Raw genomic sequence first — 19710 nt, 5'->3', positions numbered from 1 at the left:
AGGGCGCTTTTGTGGCTGGAGGGCCTGGGAGGAAGCAGGAAGTCAGTGTGGTTGTCGTGGGGATGGGAGGGGAAGAGAAGAATTGGAGCAGACTAAAGGGGAAATGGGTGTGGTGGGCTTTGCCTCCCATTAGCTAAATACCTACTGACCACAAACAGAATCATTTGCTAGCACTGAAGCTCATATTCTTATTCAGGGAGAGATTCTCTAAAGACATAGCTCGTTAGCCAAAAAGAACTTGGTTAGTGCTGAACTCGGAGTAGATGATCCCAAAGAGCTGATCTCTGACCAGTAAATGAACAGTGCTCTTTTTAAACAGACACCGTGCAGAATTCAGCCTATTCATTATGTGTCCACACAGTTTGACCATATAATGAATGGATGTCCGGCGGCATTCACTGCATATGCAGAATTTCAAAGAAAGTCTGCAGACAGCGATGAGATGTTTAATGAGTTAAACTTAGAGAGTGCGACACATGCTGTTCTTACTGGTGTCCAAATTAAGCTAATGCTTAAAAAATAGGACAGATCTGGAATATATTTGTACCGTCTTTCATCTCAAGGTGAGAGGTGCCTGTCGGTGTCAGTGTGGCACAGATGATGTTCAGCATTGTGGCAAAAACGACGGAGCAGTTTCCTGCCTGTATCCTACCAGGATGCTGCTACTGTTATGAGTCGATGCTGCCCTGATGCATAAATTGGGAATTAGTGCTGTTTGGCAAGAGTACATTTAGAGCCTGACCAGTACTGGGTCTTTTGGGCTGATGCCAATGCTGATTTTTAGGTAGTTAAAAATTATGATTTAAATGTATGGGGCCATAATCTTTATATACTATAAATATATGGACATCAACAGATAGGTGACAAATTAAAGGAAAAAAACCAACATAGAGTGTTTTAGGAAGGTGTTAGTCCATTATGTACGACCAGTACCACCATAAATTCCCTTGGCATTGGCTCTCAAAGTCTCTCGAACTCTACTGGAGGGGTAGAACAATATTTATCCGACACATATACCCCCATATATTGCTTTGATGATGGTATTAGGGAGAGCAATCTAACATGTCTGTCTAAAACCTCCCATTGGTGCTGAGTTAGGTTGAGATCAGTTGAGCCTGTGATTCAGATCATTTTCATGCTCATCAAACCATTTAGTAACCTCTTATGTAGTATGGATGGGGTCTTTGTCATAATTAAGAAGGCCACTGTAATCAGGATAGAATTGTTTGATCATAGGACAAAGGTGATCACTTAGAACAACTTTGATTGAGTGAAACAAGTGGGCCTAAATCACACCAGCAGATCAAAGCCCCCGGATCCCCTCACTGTAGGGGTGAAGGGTTCATGTTTTTCCTTTAGTTTGCCACTTTTCTGTACATGTACATACAGTATGTTTGAGTTATGTGAAAGAGAAAATATTTTAGGGTTGATTTCATGAACTTTCCAGCGACATATTTGACTCTAATGCTACGTACTCTGCTAAATGTGCTGCAGACAGTGCTGAGAATATTGTAAACAATGGAGTCACTCTGCTGGACAGATCATGTGATGACACCATTTTCTAGAAAAAAAAAAGCAAAAACAAAAAAGTTTCATGTCAGACAACGTTTACGCCAACACCAATATAACTGTGATAATAATATCGACCTGTCGACATATCGATTGGGCTCCAATTAGATCATGCTTTTTTGGCAGCATTGCATCAGCCTCGTCGAAAAGGAAGGTGCTTTGTATTCACATCTGTTTGTACCTCTGATTAACAGGATACTGAGGCACACTTGAGGTCTGGAGAGAGTCCACCGTGGTGACATGAGGTCGGCCACTTTTATTTGCAAATTATCTTCTCCCTTTGGCCTAATTGGACCATGGTACCCAATTTGCACCGGAGGAGTTGTCTCACAGGGAAAACATGTCCCAGTCAAGTGGGGAGTTAGCAGCTGCTTCAGTGGAAAGTGTTCTGTGTCATTTTCATATGAGAGGGTGAAGTGTGAGGTCATGAAATTGACTGTCAGTTTGGTGTAGTGGCTGCAGCAGTAGACAGCGCACAAGGCCCTGGTGAGAAAACAGGGATACACAACAATGAAGCAGCTCCTTAAATATGTAAGTATTTCTTAATCTCATTTAATTGTCACAGGGAAAACGGAGGCGTTTTAAGGTCTTAATTTGTAATGTTACGTTGGGCTGTAAAATATTCTGCATATCTTTGGGTCTTTTTAGCCTTTCAGTGTTGCTAAGTGGTCAAATTTTAAGATGATGTCAGCTGTTGGTAGCCTCAAACCCTTATAATAGCAGCAATGATGCTCGTCGTATAATTTAGCTGCATCTCTGCTTGTTCTGTTTGTAATGTACAATTAGTAGGTTTTAGTTCAGACTTATTTAACATGTGATTCTCTGCTGGTGGAAGATATTTATACCGACTCTCCCTCTCTTCTGTATATGTATGAGTATATTAGCATTGGTGTCTGTGCAGATTTAGACTTTCAGATGTGACCTTTGTTGTCTAAATGTCAGGGAGATTGGAGAGGGAGCCCACAGAGGTAGGGCAGGCTTATGTAATCTGCTCACTCTGTGTTTCACACACACATGCACACACACAAGCACAGAGCAGGGAGAAAAAAAAAAAAAAGCTTGTTTGAGGACGGTTGTCATATCTTAGCTGTGATGCCTCGTACTGCTCTCTGCTTCAGTGAAAGCCAGGCTTTCAGGAGCCATTGCTTTTATCAGCATGTATGTGCAGAAAGTGCCCTGGAAATTATTTATGGCTTTAAAAATACTGATATATTGCACTCCTTTGGTGTTATTCTTTTAAACTTATTCTGAGGTCTTTTGATCCATCCCACAGCTCTCAGCTGAAAGTGAAGACAGAGCGTAGTTCGGGGAGAGTCTGGATGGTTGACGAGGTGGTGGTTGGGTTTGAGAGTATGAGGACTGAACTGAAGTGATTCTCCTGCATGAATTCATTCATGATCGTGTTGCGCTCGTTCCATAATCTGCCAAAAAAATGAGGGACCAAGACGCCAGGACAAGGGCCGCATAGTCATAAAACATAGTCACTTTAGTATCACCGTAAACACGAAGGCCAAAATGATGATGTGCATGCCAACAGCAACCATGTGCATCAGATGGGAACTGGGCCCATTTTGTCCTGTCACTCGCAACACTGAACCTTAAAGCAACACTACACGGAAAAACAAGGTTCTGAACACCAAACACTCTCCTCCTTTTGGTTTGAAAGTTGGCTCAGGAATGTTAGTGCCTTGCTCCTCTGGGCATCGGCTGTAGGCTGCATGAATTCACAGCAGATGATTCCAATAGTGAGCGTCACAGCATCGACAGAAACTTCTCTGAACAACCCCAAAGCTTAATCCACTGACATCAATATGCTTGGTATCTTGGTATGTTCCAAACAGTCAGACTTTTGCCAAGAAGATATCAACCCACAACTGCACTTGTTTATGTTGGCACTGAATTTAAAAAGCCAATTAAACTAGCAGTAACTGCAACCTGTTTACTACCAGATTTCTGGTGCAAATGTGACAGTTTGGAACATATTGACCACGAATGAACAGCTGTAGGAGCGATTTAGGAAGTTTCTGCTGACGTTTTAACACTTGAAGCTGTGCTGCCGGTAAAATCTGTTGTAATCAGCATGATTTTAAAATGCCTCAAGGCCCTTTCCACTGTAATTGCTCAGACTATTCACAACAACCTGTGGTTTCGGAGCCTTGTATGTTTCACCTTTCAGCCGGCCTTTTTTTGTGCTTTTATTTATTTAGAGCAGGTAGGCTGCACTATTTCAGGTCATGTCCTGCTGCACACTCACACAGTTACACAGATCTGAGCTTAGAGTTTGCCACTCCAGCCACAGCCTGACGTGTTGGCCACTGAACAGCTCCTCTAGCGCACTGTGAGGTTAACCAGGTTGCTCAAGGGCATTTCAACAGCAGTAATGAGGGTGGGCAACTCGAACAAACCAGCTGGAATCCCTTTTTGGAAAAAAAAAAAGACAACTAAATATAATCTCTCATGTGCATCTACATTGTCAGCTGGACACATTCCTCCCTCTGTGTTATGTATATAAACCCCTGTTTTGCTATTTAATGTGTATTTCTGTTGATTATTGTCAAAATAAATAATGTACATTCCCTCTAATGTACTGTTTTAAGATGGTTAAACTTAGAATAGAAAAGAATAGAAAAATACTATATAAACTTCCAAGGGGGAATACTTTTAAAAGCACTGTATTGTGGCTGGGCTGCGAGGTGGCTCGGTGGTTAGCATCGTTGCCTCGCAGCAAGAAGGTCGCCGGTTCGCATCCCAGTGAGGACACTCGGGACCTTTCTGCGTGGAGTTTGCATGTTCTCCCAGTGCAGCGTGGGTTCTTTCCAGGTTCTCTGACTTCCTCCCATAAGGTCCAAAAGGTTGAGGTTAATTGGTGATTCTAAATTGTCAGTGGGTGTGAATGTGAGTGTGCTTGGTTGTCTGTCTCTAAGTTTAGCCCTGCAACCTGTCCAGGGTGTCAGCTAAGTCAGCTGGGATAGACTCCAGCCCCCCACGACCCTGGTGAGATTTAAGCGGTGTATAGATGATGGATGGATGGATGGATGGATGGATGGATGTATTGTGGCTTAAGTGATGCCACTTTTTTTTTTGGTCTGTTTTTTTAGCATCATATTTTATGATGTAGTACATTATTTCTGGAGGCATCCTTTACTTTGAAAAGCACCACTCCATTAAAACAGCTGCACTTTAACTGTGGATATAATTAGCAATAAAAATACTAAAATTTTAACCACAATCAGAGGTCGAGCCAGACAAGTTTTATAGGGTTGGACAGGCTGAGATCATTACTCACACTTTAGTGGCACAGTGTCCTTTCGTTTTTGTTTTTTTTCCAGCCTATTTTTCTGTGGTCAAATAGTTTGTTTTTTTGGGTCACTCACTCGTATTATTTTCTTTTGAGTGCCAAACAGTCATGTACGTGAGATCTCCTATAGAATATTTTTCTTTTTGTAACTCTGAATTGATTAAAACATGGAATGATTGGTGATGTTTTTTTTGTTTTTTTGTTTGTTTGTTTTTAATTGTCATTAAAACATAGGAGCTAATTACAATTCAAATTACATAACACAACATAAATGGCACATTTGTGTCCATCCAGCCTCTTTGTTTTCTTTCTTTTGGCTGCAGGTTCTCTTGCATTGATCAGCATTTTGTGACACGTGTTTCCAGTGCAGCATGTTTTATTCCTACAGTCAAACTAAATCCACAGTAAAACAAAATTCATGCACACGTCGCTTAATTTGAAAAAAACACATATTATTTACTCACAAAAAACAAATGCATTTTCATTATTGTACAAATACTTCTCAGTGCCGATGATGCAAAATATTTTATTTACCGCAGAATCAATGTAAACACTTTCAGGCTGGTCAGAACTGCTTGGTTCTGTGTTTGGATGGAGGCTGGCTGTGCTGGTAAAATGCATCTGAATGGCAACAAAAAAAGTGCTTCCAGGAAAGTAGCAGCTACCTGTTGTAACTGCAGTTAAAGGAACAGGTGCGTAGCCCTCTAACAGGCTTCACTACTGGTAGCGTTGGGTGGCCCCCACACACCCACCTCTTGGTTCTGCCCCTGACCACAACGGTGATGTCATTTTTATGTCCTCCTTCAGTTTTGACAGTAAGGTAGTTGAAGAGCATGTAAATGTTTTGGATAAAAAATGTCCTCTCTTTCTTATTATTAATACACATCCCCTTGTTTCTGCAGTGCATCAGTAAATATTAGAGCAAACTTAAATCTGAAACAGGCAGTAGAAGTGGACCTGTAAGGTTGTCCATGGGGCTATGGCACTTTGTCTATACTTTGCAATGTGCTGCTGTGAATGAAGACTATTTAAGACATTAAATTAAGTGCTGCAACTAATAATTATTTTTATTGTCAATTATTTTCCAAATTAATTGATTAGTTGTGGAAAAAATCGGTTATTTCCAAAACCCAAGATGATGTCCTCAAACATCTTGCTTTGTCCTCAACACAAAAATATTCAATTTACTGTCACAGAGAAGCAAAGAAACCAGAAAATGTTCATATTTCAGGAGCTGCAATCATAGAATTTAGAATTTATTTCTTTTTAAAAAATACTCAAATCCAATGACTTTTTATTGCAATAGCACTTGTTTTAATGAGTGACAACTAATCATTGATGAATGATTATTGTAGCTCTAGTGTTTACAACAGATAAATTTAGGGAACTATACTAATAGTCCCAGGACTCCCTCTACAGTAGATGTGCATTAAACCAATCTAGACAAGACTGTTGGAAAGTTAAGTTGGTCTGCAATTACTGTGAAAAAACAACACAAAACAAAAAAACAACAACAACACACACACACAAAAACGACCAATTGTGGAAAATGCAGTAATCTGAAATTTATCCACTGAAACAGGACTAAAGGAAATATTTATTTTGGACATCCTTGATCACCTTTGGATGCCGGACAGATGGGACCTTTAAGTGACTGCTGCTGGCATCAGTGATGTTTGTCCTGATGCACCACACAGTAAATTCTGTCCACTATCATATCATCTGGACATACTGTATCTGATTAATGCTTTACCACCGATAGATTGGCATCAAAGGCTGACATTGTGCCAATAAAATTATAAAACGGTGATCACTTTGAGGAACACGCATCCATTATTGTGACATTCATCCTCCTTCATCGCGGGCTGTTAATGATAAATGATAAATCACCACGGCACCAGCACGATATTTTTAGATGGGGTGGGAGATGAATGAGGTTATGATTCTGGTCTCTGTGGTCGGAGGGGCTGGCGGTGCCCCTCCCCCGACTGTAGGTGATGGCTGATGCCGGTAGTCTCGCAGCAGAGCGCTGATCATTAACACAGGACCGCCTCTCAGGCTCCACAGCCGATCTCCCTGGTCCCCACTCACCGGAGGGCAGCTCGGCAGCTGCGAACAGCCCCGCTGCACAGCCTCTCTCTTGTTTGCTCTGAGAATCTATTGGCCTGGTTGTTTTAAGGGAAGAGGCGAAACACCGGCAGGTGTTGACTAGCGGGGAGAAATCGCGGTGCAGACTGATGACGATGATGATGGTGAGGATGATGCATCTCTTCCCGTGCCTTTATGAATTACATCGCGTAGTGTGAAGAGACGTAGGGGCATCTTTTTCTTTTTTTTTTTTTTCTTTTTTTATTTCTCGCCTAACTGTAATGGTGGATTTCTTGGTCGCTTTGAGGCTACGTGTCTAGACGGGGGAGCTGAATACCGCCCGTTAACTGAGAGCGCATCTCAGCATCGGCCCGCAGCGCTGCGCCATGGCCTTGGATGTCCAGACTTGCGCGGTGTTTACGGTGATCGCGGTTCTGGTGCTTGTGAACGTGCTGTTGATGTTCATCCTCGGTACTCGTTAATGGATCTGCGCTTGGGGCCCTGTTCGCAGCGCACCACGCTTTCAAACAGGAGAGGAGAGAAAGGCGGTGCGCGTTGGTCGAGAGCGGGGACACCCAGCGCTCCATCACGGCTACGCGTTGAAATGAATGACGTTGGTACAACATAATGTATTTCTGTTTCCCCCCCACCCACCCTCCTCCCCAATCCTTCGTTATGTCTTGTGTCCTCTCACCGTTTGTGATAGCTAGTGTTGTCTGGTGGTGGTCGTAGTTGTGCGGATACAGATCTGTGATGCTCCTTCCCCTTTTCTGTGGTGACTGGAAATTCATATTCCCCGCATACAGCCTAAACATGTCCCCCCACGTCGATCTCTCCCTCTCCTCCATGTTGTATTCTGTGGATTATGCGCATTGGTGCATTTTTATTCTATAATAATTGGATTTTTCAGATGAAATATTAATCTGATGGTGTGTTTTTCTTAAACCACAGCCTACTGCTGCGTCAGGACTTGTTTTTCTATTGTGATCCAGTGTAGCCACATCCACAATATGGCAGCTAATAGCTGTGCAGTGATCTCTCCACAGAAGTTAATGTGATATTTGGAGCAAATAGCGGTGCAAGTGAGAGCTTTGTGCTGCTGATCAGAGACTCTGGAGCATCATTGTAATCTCAGCTGAACAGTAACCAACAGCAGGCAGGCTTAGGCCTAATAAAGGAGGGCCTCCATCACTTCAGGTTTCCCCCATTTTAGATTCAGCTGAACTCAGCTCCCATTTCATAGCCCCCAAAATCCACAATTCTCCTGTCTGCAAAAACAAATGTAAGTGTGGCATCTGATGAACACGTATTATTACACCTGGTCACTAAATAGCGACTTATAAAAAATGTATCATATCTGGATATTTCTTTCAGATGAAGTGTCCTGCAAGTGAAAAGGCTTGTCAGGTGGAGATGATGGGAAAAAAGGCCCTTTTTCCTTTTCTTTCAAACGCAGTGGCATAGTCTAATAAAGGATTGGAGGCAGGTGTCATGAATGTTGAATGAATGTCAGAAATAGATATGCTAAAAGCCTATCCCAGAGCCGTCCATGACAGTCCTATTAATAGGGACGCGAGGCTGGCGAGGTTCTTTTTTTTTTTTTTTTTTTGAGGATACTGTATGTGCTCTCACACACTCAAGGCTAAGTGCAGTGTGTTTTCTGTGCGTATGAAGTTAAGTGGTAAATGCTGTACTGTAGGTGTAGAAAGAACTGTTTGGCAGCCATGTATTATGAACAGAGATACCTCCATCACATGCCTTGGCATGTGGGTTGGTGTTTGCATCGCTGTGGTTCAGCGCATAAACATCCTCCCGAGCGGAGACCCCACAGGACTGTCAACATATAGACCATCATAATGTCACAAGATCAAAATGCACACTGCGGTGGTTGTGGCTGGCAGGGCTAGCAGCAACGATAAGACTGAGCTACTTACAGATGTGTGTTCACGTGTGAACATGTTAAGCAGTGTGTGAGAGGTAGTTCTTGAGTGGGTGTTATCTGTTGTTCCTCTTTGAATCGGAGTCCTGCACACATCCCAAGTGTTCACACATTTGTAATTCCTCCAAGGCAGGTGCCTTCTAATAGAGTTCTGTTAAATGCTGTGCAGTCAGAAGTGTCAATGTGCAGATGGTGTGTGCGAGCGAGACAACAGTGTGTGTGTGTGTGTGTGTGTGTGTGTGTGTGTGTGTGTGTGTGTATTTCTCACCAGTTTTAGGCAGAGCATCTTTGATTGGCTCCCAGACTCAGGGTATAAGTGTATTACATAACAGGGTTGGCAGACACAGGGAGGACGGACCGCGAGACTCACTCGGTGCGTCGGAAAGAGAAGCCTCTTTCTGGAATACAGCACCTTGTTACTTGACATTTCAGCTCGGCTCTTGCGGAGGACCATCACCTCGACTGCTGCCAAAAGGGATTCAATTATCATGATTGTATGAGCCGGACTTCTCCATGCATACACTCTCTGAACAGTTACATGCCACAAACATGGTAAGGCTGGCTAAAGGCGTGTTAGTGTGTGTGTGTGTGTGTGTGAGAGAGTGTGTGTGTTTGCTCAGGGATGCTATAGGTGCTTTGCTGCAGCTGTGCTATGGCTAGAGACAGAGGAGGATGTTGGAATGCAGTGGATCTGCCAGTGCAGTGAATGCTGATGTGTTGCGCTGCAAAGATGATATAAGCAAGTCAATCTGCTTTTTATTCCAACATGTTTCCTTGTCAGGCTCCACGTCTGTGCTTGAGCAGGAAACAGAAGGCTTTGTCACATATGTCTCTGTATAGGGGGTAGATTTCTCTGCATTCATTTGCATTGACCCATATACAGGTTTTGCGGGCTGCTTAGCCCTCTGATCTTTGATGTTGTAACTGCAGTGTAACCATAACGATGACATAGGTCATTACAGCTGCTAGACACACAAGTAATGAGTATGATGAGCAAGACCTCCCTGTGTTTGTGTCTGTGTGTTTACTGTATGCCATTTGATCAAGCTAGGTATGAGGCTGTGCTAAGGCAGGAACGGGGAAGATTGATTATGTAATGCTTTTAATTTATTCAGACATGTAGAGGGAAAAAGGGATGCAATATATTGGAGAGGGCAGTGCTGATCTCATTAGGGAGATGGAGGGATGAGGGGGAAGGAGAGAACTGAGAAGGGAGGAACATTGGCTGTGAATGGATCTCTATCTCTCTCTCCTTTGCTCTTTCTGTCTGTTGCCTGTATTACAGCAGATTGATGGGGACTGGAGAGATTGTGCTTGTAGTTGAATGGGGCTGAAAATGGAGTGGAGCTGGAGGGGAGGACGAGGGGGGCGGGAGGGCAAGAAGCAAGACTGACCTCAGTGCCAAGGCTCATCTGCTCTACGGTGCCGTTTCAGGCGGAGGTCCTGGTGTCAGATGGTGACGGTCAAGTAGAACTGATTTAACTTCCGCGAGTTATTCCTGCTCGTGTGCAGGTGATTTAAATCAAATTCCTTTTCCTGAATCAACAATGATTTTTTAATGTTTTTGAGCACTATTCATTGGTCCTGTTTCCATGGCAGCCTGACACATGTTTTTGCGGTAATCCTCCTCTCTTCCTGTAGTGGAGGCTACAGCTATTTTTACCCCAGCTCCCGGTCCTAAGTGATGCCTAATTAAATAGACGTGCTCAATGACATCTTTCATCTGAAAGCTATCCGGCCTATGTTATGTGCATTTGCATTTTACATTGACATGGAAATGATCGCGTTTCATGCAGAGCGATACGGCAGTTGCTCGGTGGTCACCCTTTGTGTGTGTGGCTACTCAGACATTCCTAAAATTGGAAATATTCAGGTGCATCCTGAAGTGTCCTTGCCTCATCCCATCATCTTGTCAATACCAGTGAAGCATCCTCATCTGTCACCATGACGACAGCTGTTCTCTCCCTTCCAGGCGTGGACATCCCTCCATGTGTTCACTTCTCTGCCCTGATTGGCTTATATCCCCTATAGCTGTCTCAGTAAGCCATCAGGGGAGTGGGCTTGTCTACAGGTTGAAGGGCCAAAGTAGCTGCTGAGTCTGAGTGCTTAGATCCTCATGGGGGGTTTGGCTGGATGCAAACAAACAAACACACACACACACACACAATCTGCAGTTTCTTGTGGACGTTCTCGCAAACGCACCGCATCAGCAGGAAGGTAGAATCGCATTTTTTTTTTTTGTGCCAGAATGATGAAGTGGATTTTATAAAAGGCAAAAAAAAAAAAAATCTTAAATGATTAAAGGGAGGGGGGGGAAAAAAGACAATTAGCTTAATTTAGAAAATAACAGGGGCTTGATTTGATTATGCAAATGCCTTAATACAAGTAAGGAACTAATTTTGTATCCATCCCTGTCTCCAGGCCTTTGATAATTCCTTACCTAGAGCCTAAGCATCTCCTGTCAGGCTTGGTTAGCGCTGCTCTGCCCACAGCCCCAGGGACTGGATGCATGGTTAGCTCTGGACTGGAGAATGCTGATGAATACTACTGTGGAGAGAACAATTGGAACAAACAGTTGGATCCGTGCCACAGATGCATACACCGGTTCAATGCATACAAAGTTGGAAGTGTGGCCGCACGTATGCATGGGTGTGCACTTCTGGAGGCGACAAAGCTCAGTCGTCGGGAGTGATGGATGGCGAGGCTGTAGATTGATGATGTCAGATTCGGGTCCGTCTCAAGAACATTGTCTCCTGCCTCTTGTCCTTTAATGAGAACAACCTTTAGCCTCTTTAAATCCCCTAAAGAATACTGATCACCTGACCGGCTGCCGTGCCCTCGCTACACCCAGTCGATGCGCTCGTGTACGCAAGTGTACAGTTTAAACATTTATTTTTCGGCGTCTCATAATGTCCACATTATTTATTCATGATTTTGAAATCAATAGAAAAGATTTGATGAGTCATCCTTCCATGTTTCGTGGAAGACAGTGCTGCAGATAAAATAACAAGCCCCGGTGACAGCATGAAGGAAAGGAGATTATCCCTTCACATTTGTTTGCTCCTCAGCATTTATATTACATTAACACATGTAATTATTCTAATGTCATAATGGGCCAATTACCGTCCCTGTGTGGAGACTGGTGCTGTGCTTCTGAGCGCTGTGTGTTGTTTCTCCACTAATGGCTCTGCCTTTTTTGTGTTTTTGTATTTTGTTGTGTTGTACTATGGTCCATGTTGGCTATTGTGTTGTTCTATTTGCAATGCAATCCCTAAGCTGCCAGTGGGCTCTGGCTTTGAGGGTGTGTATTTGCATCCATTAGTAATCTGAGTGGGTTTAACAACAAGGATTCACACAAGCTGAGGCCAAAATGAGGCGTATTACTGTAGTACAGTCAGCTTCAAATTTGATTTCAGATGACGTGTCTGTGTACTGTATTGACCAGTGTCTGCTGTTCATTCTTGTTTCGGTGGTGTTTCCAGAGGGGTGGCTTCATGTGACAAGAATAAAACATAGGATGTACACTGTCTCTCCCTCTCGTTTCCTCAGTTGATAAGTGGAGGGTCAATCGTCAACGCTGAGGCGGTATGGGACCATGTGACCATGGCGGACCGGGAGTTGGCGTTTAAGGCCGGTGACGTCATCAAGGTTCTGGACGCCTCCAACAAGGACTGGTGGTGGGGCCAGATTGATGAGGAGGAAGGATGGTTCCCTGCCAGCTTCGTACGGGTGAGTTAGCTGCAGCCATGGCTGGCCAGCGACCATAGACACAACAGACTCCCACGCACAAACAAAAATGGAGGCACATGGACATATGCACACGGACTGGAAGGTACTCATGCACAATTGTTCTGCCACATACACGGACTCACAGTCTCGAAACACACCCGTTGATGTGCTTGCTCCAGTTAAATAATGCTTTATTTGAATAATATATAACGCTCAGGAGATGAGAGAACAGCTAGCTAAGTGCCTTTATCGGGTGTTTAGGGACAACGAAACAAAGATGCTGACGAGCCCCTTCTGTTTTCGTTTGGCATCTCCTTCAGCTGCCAGCCTTAAAATCCAGTTAAATTAACAACAACCTCACATTAAAATTGTGATTATATAATTTACCGGTTTTGTAGGTCATGTAAAACCCAAACTGTATGAACACACCTGTGTGATGCAGCTACTGCATGTTATTCCTTGCTTTTTTAACTTCTAATTTCTTTTAATTGTACTACTGTTGGCTGCTGGACCTTGACTGTTTGACACCAAAATGTGGCTTTTAAATATTCTGGTGAACGTAGAAAATTTCTCCAATTGAAGACACATCTGCTGTGTGTATGATTTTTCACAAACCAGTTTGGAAGCCAGTCCTAAACTATTTAGAAACTTACAAACGTGTGATGTGATATTAAAATCAGCACATTAAACAAGAATTAACTTTCAGTAAAGAAGGACAAATCGTTCATCCATGAGTAAAACTTTTAAATTGGAAAAATATTTGCATATGCGTATAGATTCTAAAACGCTTAATGAGAAAGAAGGTGTAGGTAGTTTAAACTTTTTATGCAAAATTGCATCAGTCAGAAATGATTACCTAAAGCAGAGTGCTTTTGTAGACCTTTGAGCATGTCTGGAGTGGATTTTTATTCAAATTAAAGAGCAATTAGCATCCTTGGTGTAGGCAGAGGCTTCCCACTTCCCCCTTTCCCCCCTCTTCCTCCCAGACACTTCTCATGGCCATTCCCACCTGTCCACCCTTCCATATTCACTCCTGAGAGGGCAGGGCAGACAGGCTGACTGACTGTCCACCAAAAAGTATCTTTCTGTTCTGTCATTCTCTCTCTCCAAGGTGGAACCCCACCCTCCTCAGCCCCAAACAAAACAGGTTTTCTATATCAACCCCATAGCAACTCCACGGTTCCAAAACACCACGTCAAAGGTGCGTTTTTTTCCCAGCTTCCATCTACCCATCCAGCCTGCCCGCCCACCCGCCCCCCCCGCTCCAGTCTGTCCACGCAACGTACCCTCGACATTACCAAACATTTAACGTACCCATGACGTTCTCACATCATTTCCTCAACGGGGTCGATAGAAAGGCAGAACTGATGAGTCAAAAGTAAAGATAATGTCAAATGTCTTCTTAATGGCCAGTGCTAAAAATTCTACAAATCTACCTAGTTTTGGGATAATTGCTCCTGCTAACATTCATGGTTATTTCTATTTCAAGTATGAATCATTTTTCTCAGTACTCTATTTACTATTGACTCTGACTATTTCTCAGTCTTAACGCTGCGCTACTAGTTCTCGTCTGCAGTCAGTGCTCTACCACCCGTCACTCTGCTTGTCTGTGGCGCTACATTTCTCATCTTGTGTTTGGCATTCTACCCGTCGGTTCTTTGATGTTCTCTTGGCAAACTGTGTGTCATCAGGTGTTGGCTGCTGGGCATCTGAAACCACGCTCACTTGGCCCTTTCTTATGAGCGAGAGTGGAATACACTATATATGTGGACCTCTTGTGTGAGAGTGTGTGTGTGTGTGTTGGCGAGTGCATGCTTGTGTGAGGAAATCACGAGGTGGTTGTGTGAGTGTATATGCATGCTTATGTGTAGGGGGGAGATTTTCTTTGAGTCACACACAGGGCCGAAGTTGGGCATTGAATATCCTCAGAATATCCTCAGTCTCAGAAAGAGGCTTTTTTTTTTGCACTCTGGAGTGTTTGGCAGTATGTTCCTCACCTTTTTATCATGCTGGACCAAGAGTCTTACTTACTGTCCAAACGACCAGAAACCCTCTAAATGAAGCTCTGTGTGTGTGAGATGTGTGTTCATGTACGTGGTTTGAGTGTGTGTGCGTGCATTCATACTGAGGAGTGACTGGTACTAGTTTCAAGTCAAAGATAGTGTGATAGTAACATCTATATATAAACCTATATGGGTCTGTTTACTACTAATTTACTAATACTTTTTTTTTTTCCATCAGATTTATACACTTAACACTTTAGAGTGCACATTTCTTACTCAAGTGTGTGTGTGTGGGTTTGTGTGAATGTATTTGTCCTCAGCTGTGGGTGAATCAGGAGGACGGTGGAGCGGAGCCAGCCGAGGGGACCAGCGAGGTGCAGAACGGGCACCTGGATCCAACCAATGACTGTCTGTGTCTGGGCTCACCCCTCCAAAACCGAGACCAGATGAGGGCTAACGTCATCAATGAGATCATGAGCACAGAGAGACACTACATCAAACACCTCAAGGACATCTGTGAGGTACTAAACATGTGCACGCATCCGCCAACACACACGTGCACGTACAGTAAACTGCTGTTCCAAGCTGCGCTTTAATACCTTCAGCGAGAGAGCAGGACAGGTAGTACAGCGGTAATAAAAAGCTGAATCAACCAAAACGCGTAAAAGAGAGGAAGCGGCCTTTTTGATGCTACACAAGGATCTAATATGTATTTGTAACACTCCCACATTCACACTTTGATTCCAGGCATATTTTTTCCTCCTGATTTCAAAACAGTCCAAAAATATTGCGCTTTTTGTTAAATACAAAACCACAATATGTCAGCTGTACACAGTTATCCTGGCAGTCCAGGAATTTGTCATTATATTATGAATCATGCTGAAGTGACAAGCTAGAATTCACACCTAATGAAATTAAACAAAAACCGTGCCATTTGTTGTATTTTTAGCGCGGCGAGCCTTTTAGAAAACCCTAAAGCATCATCCTGAATGTAAATCTGAATCTGAACATATGATTTAGAATCATTTAAATTTACATATATTACAAATACAATCTGCAAACAGTTGAATATATTAACAATGTAATTAAAAAACACATTTTCTAAAGCCTGAAAACAGCCAAGAGTAAGTGCAGAAATCTGGTTTCCTTTCAAGGTTGTTATGACATTTTTATGCAATAGTTGCCAAGAAAATACTGCCTACGCCAGCTTTAAATGATGGTTTCTGTCGAGTGTACTGTAAGTATGGGCCTGGATTTCCCTGACATTATGTCCGCAGTGTAATTTTTTTGCATATATTTCTGTATAGATGTGGAGATGTATTATAGATGTACACCACTGTTAATTCTATAAACAGCTTTATCCAAGTATGACAAAGTTATTCATGATTATTGTACCAGTTGTCAGTAAATTAGCAAGATGCTTTTAATACAGATGTATGTAATCTGGATACTTTTATCCAAAATCAAGGGAAGGCAGTTACACATGATAATTATTTCAGTAGAAACTGATATCTCTGGGAACAGGAGATAAGTGATCATAACGAGATAACATGCTGTTTTGTACAGCAATCTGTAGCCACTAGTTGTTTTTCCAGCTGATTCTATAAAACATATAGAGACAAAAATCACAAAAATGAAAGCTAGTTCAAATAAGATTGTTTCTGAAAAGCTGTTTGTCACCAGCAGTCGTGAACAGCGGTCATATGAAAATACAAAAACAATACAGAGCACCTTTTTTGCAGCACTTTGACTTTGGGTGGTTTCGAGTGCACATTTTTGCTTATCTAATCATCTCTCCTTAATCCTCTGTATACCCTCTGTTTGTTTTCCAGGTGAGGCGCAATGTTTAAAAATAGTTGCAATAAAGCGGAAATTTCACCTCCTCACCTTTACACTTCTCGCTAATGGAAGCATACAGCGTTTTCCACATTCGCAGTAGCGTGCACAGGCGAGACGTGCAGTGAAGCTGATGAATATCTGAGCTTTGAAATAGATACGAACAAGTCAGTCAGGGGGAAGATTTGTATTGTAGGATTTAGGAATGCTCAACGGATGTCAAAAATAGGTGGTAATAATTTCCTGATTGTTCGTAAAACTGCTCCATAGTAATGTCTGTGCTAGGTGACTATCAAAGAGGAGGTTTCCGATATTAGTGTACAATGCAAAATATACTAATTGACTTGTTTCAATTCATTCATTATTCGATAATTAAGAATATGTCACATATCTCAAATGTGAAATGACTTTTAGGTCTCATAGTTGGACTGAGCTGAATTCGAAGACGCCAAACAAAAAGGATCAGAGTTAGATTTTTGTGTATCATACAGCAGATCTTTTCACAAAGCGCCAAAGCTTCAGGATGCTTAATTAACCACAAGCAGCCGTGTTACAACTCAGGACCCGGTGCTCAATGTGAAAAACTTTTTACTCTGCTTGACGGTATCGTCCTTAAAAGCCTGACGGTAGTTGTATTGTTGCAGGGCTACTTGCGCCAGTGCAGGAAGCGTGTGGACATGTTTAATGACGACCAGCTGAAGGTCATCTTTGGAAACATCGAGGACATCTACCGCTTCCAGATGGGTTTTGTTAGAGATTTGGAGAAACAGTACAACACAGAGGAGCCCCACCTCTCTGAAATCGGGCCATGCTTTCTAGAACACGTGAGTATTTTCCTATAGTTTTTGGCACACTGTAATAAAAAAAAGATGATGGAAAAACAAACAGATGTAAACACACTGTCCAGCCAAGAGCAGCCATAATTGCTAATAGTTTTGATAGGCCTGTTATCACAAGATTCAAACTTAATTATCTTGTTATCTTGAGATAACATTTAAGCTGTGGAGATAATTAAGTCACCAGCAAACCGTTTATCTCAAGATAAGGAGTTAATTAAGTCATGATCTTGGGCTCGAATAAAAAAAAAGTTTAGAAACTGGAGCCATATCGGCAGTCCACTTCACAGCATCTTTTATTTCATCTATTAGCTATTATATCCTCTGATTGTGCTCCTCTCTACCCCCCTTTACACCACAGCAAGACGGTTTCTGGATCTATTCAGAATACTGTAACAACCACTTGGACGCCTGTATGGAGTTGAGCAAACTGATGAGGGATGGCAGGTACCAGCACTTCTTCGAGGCCTGTCGCCTCCTCCAGCAAATGATTGACATCGCCATAGACGGCTTCCTGCTCACCCCTGTCCAGAAAATCTGCAAATATCCACTCCAGCTAGCTGAGCTTCTTAAATACACCGCACAGGAGCACAGGTACTACACGCCGAGGAACAAGATCGCATTTAATCTGTTGAATGTTGTTATTGTTGTTTCGTAGTAACTCGTTTGTTTTCTAAAAAAGAACGCCGTTACTGATGCATCGTTTTGTTCCAGATGCATTGTGTTGCAATGCAGCTGTTGCAGGCTTTGGGTTTGTTATACTGAAGTGGTAATTATCCTCGCACAAGCCGAAACAAATGCTGTTTTGCACTGTTTTACCAGCTTTCTGTGAATGTTTTGGAAGAAAACATTTCATCAAGGAATCTGCTATTCATAAGCGAGTCGTGTCATCTTCGTCTCAACTCATCACCATAGGATCATTGCACAGAGCTGCGTTTATAAATAGATTGCAGATTAAATATGAATCGGGGGCTTTTCGCTGGCGCATATGCGAGAGTCAACACTCTCCACATGCCGCATGCAAAGCACAGAAGCGCAGTATACAATATAAACATTTGCAGATGAGCTCTCGTGCACTGACGAACGCGCGAGTATCCAGATGTGCAAACTCATGCGTGCAAACCCACAGAAACATGGTGTAAGTGATTCAGCGTGTCTCAGCCAGCTCCAGGTCATTCACAAACCACGCGTTCTCAGCCAGAGAGGGACAGGTGCCAGCTCTGCCAGCGAGGCCTGCCAGATCACAGTGTTTGACTGTTAGGAGCTGTGGAGAATCTGCCAGATATAGGCCCGTCTCTGTCGCACATGCACACACACACACATATTATCTTCCAAAGTGAGGATTGGATCCGTGGCACATCTAAGCCAGAGGGATAAATCCAGCTCAGTTAGCATAGACGCAGTCAGAGTTAACTGTGAATAGGGGAAAGTGGCTGATTAGAATTAAACAGCAGTGTGTTTCTTTGACTGCGTTCCAGCCGACTTACTGCTGTCACTTGAGTTTATAGCCCCTGTCTTTAATAGGCTACCTTGTATCATTCACTGCTGTAACGTTACATGTCTTTGAGTGGCCCACCTCCAAGAGCTATAATTTTACCCTTTAACACCCCGGACTAATTATGTTTACACTGTGTCTGCAGCGACTATCGATACGTGGCAGCGGCTCTGGCAGTAATGCGGAACGTCACTCAGCAGATCAACGAGAGGAAGAGGAGGCTGGAGAACATCGACAAGATCGCCCAGTGGCAAGCCTCGGTTCTGGACTGGGAGGTGTGTGTTTGTATATCATTTCTAAAAGCAACTATGCTTTCGTAATTCCCCAAATTACTCCCTAAATTCCCTAAATGTTTCTCTATTTAATTAAACTGCAAAGGACAGCTTGACTTTCAGACCTACACTTGTTACTAAATTAGATGACCGACTGTCAGACTCTAATAGAGGTATTAAAAAAAAAAGAAAAAAAGCTTCAAAATCCAGGAGGAGCTCAGATTAAACCCGCTGCTACCTCACACTGAGAGGAGCCAGATGAGGTGGTTCAGCCACCTGATAAGGATGCCCCTTGGGTGCATCCCTTTAGTGGTCCACCAGGCACGGCCAGCTGGGCGGAGGCCCTGAGGCCAAACCAGGACTCGCTGGAGGGATTATATCTCCCAGGAGGAGCTGGAGGAAATTGCTGGAGACAGGGAGGCCTGGGCGTCTCTTCTTCCCCTGTTGTTACCCCATCCTTGCATTGGACAGTGCATGTATGGATGCTCAACACTGCAAACAGCGTACGATAAACAGCTGTGCTTTATTATATGTTTCCGTAAAATAAATGTCCAAATTTTCCAAACTGGAGCTGATGACAGGGTTGTATTATCAGGTTTAATGTCTCAGACTTGCGAAAGCTCATTTAGATCCACAGAAGATATT

General features: G+C 43.0%; 1 protein-coding gene across 2 annotated transcripts in view; it reads left to right on the top strand.

The window, feature by feature from the left end:
- LOC103361372 (spermatogenesis-associated protein 13) overlaps window positions 1-19710 on the top strand; it is a 44977-nt gene that overhangs the window by 15783 nt on the left and 9484 nt on the right. For both annotated transcript variants that reach the window (XM_008287436.1, XM_008287435.1), the window contains 6 exons: window positions 12444-12623; window positions 13735-13824; window positions 14947-15147; window positions 17107-17286; window positions 17660-17892; window positions 18939-19068. In XM_008287436.1, the coding sequence (XP_008285658.1) occupies window positions 12444-12623; window positions 13735-13824; window positions 14947-15147; window positions 17107-17286; window positions 17660-17892; window positions 18939-19068 (1014 nt within the window). The remainder of the gene's footprint in view (window positions 1-12443; window positions 12624-13734; window positions 13825-14946; window positions 15148-17106; window positions 17287-17659; window positions 17893-18938; window positions 19069-19710) is intronic.

The sequence above is a fragment of the Stegastes partitus genome, unplaced genomic scaffold (assembly GCF_000690725.1).
Source record: "Stegastes partitus isolate 25-593 unplaced genomic scaffold, Stegastes_partitus-1.0.2 Scaffold500, whole genome shotgun sequence".
Classification (NCBI taxonomy): Eukaryota; Metazoa; Chordata; class Actinopteri; family Pomacentridae; genus Stegastes; species Stegastes partitus.
This window is presented reverse-complemented; position numbering and strand designations above follow the sequence as displayed.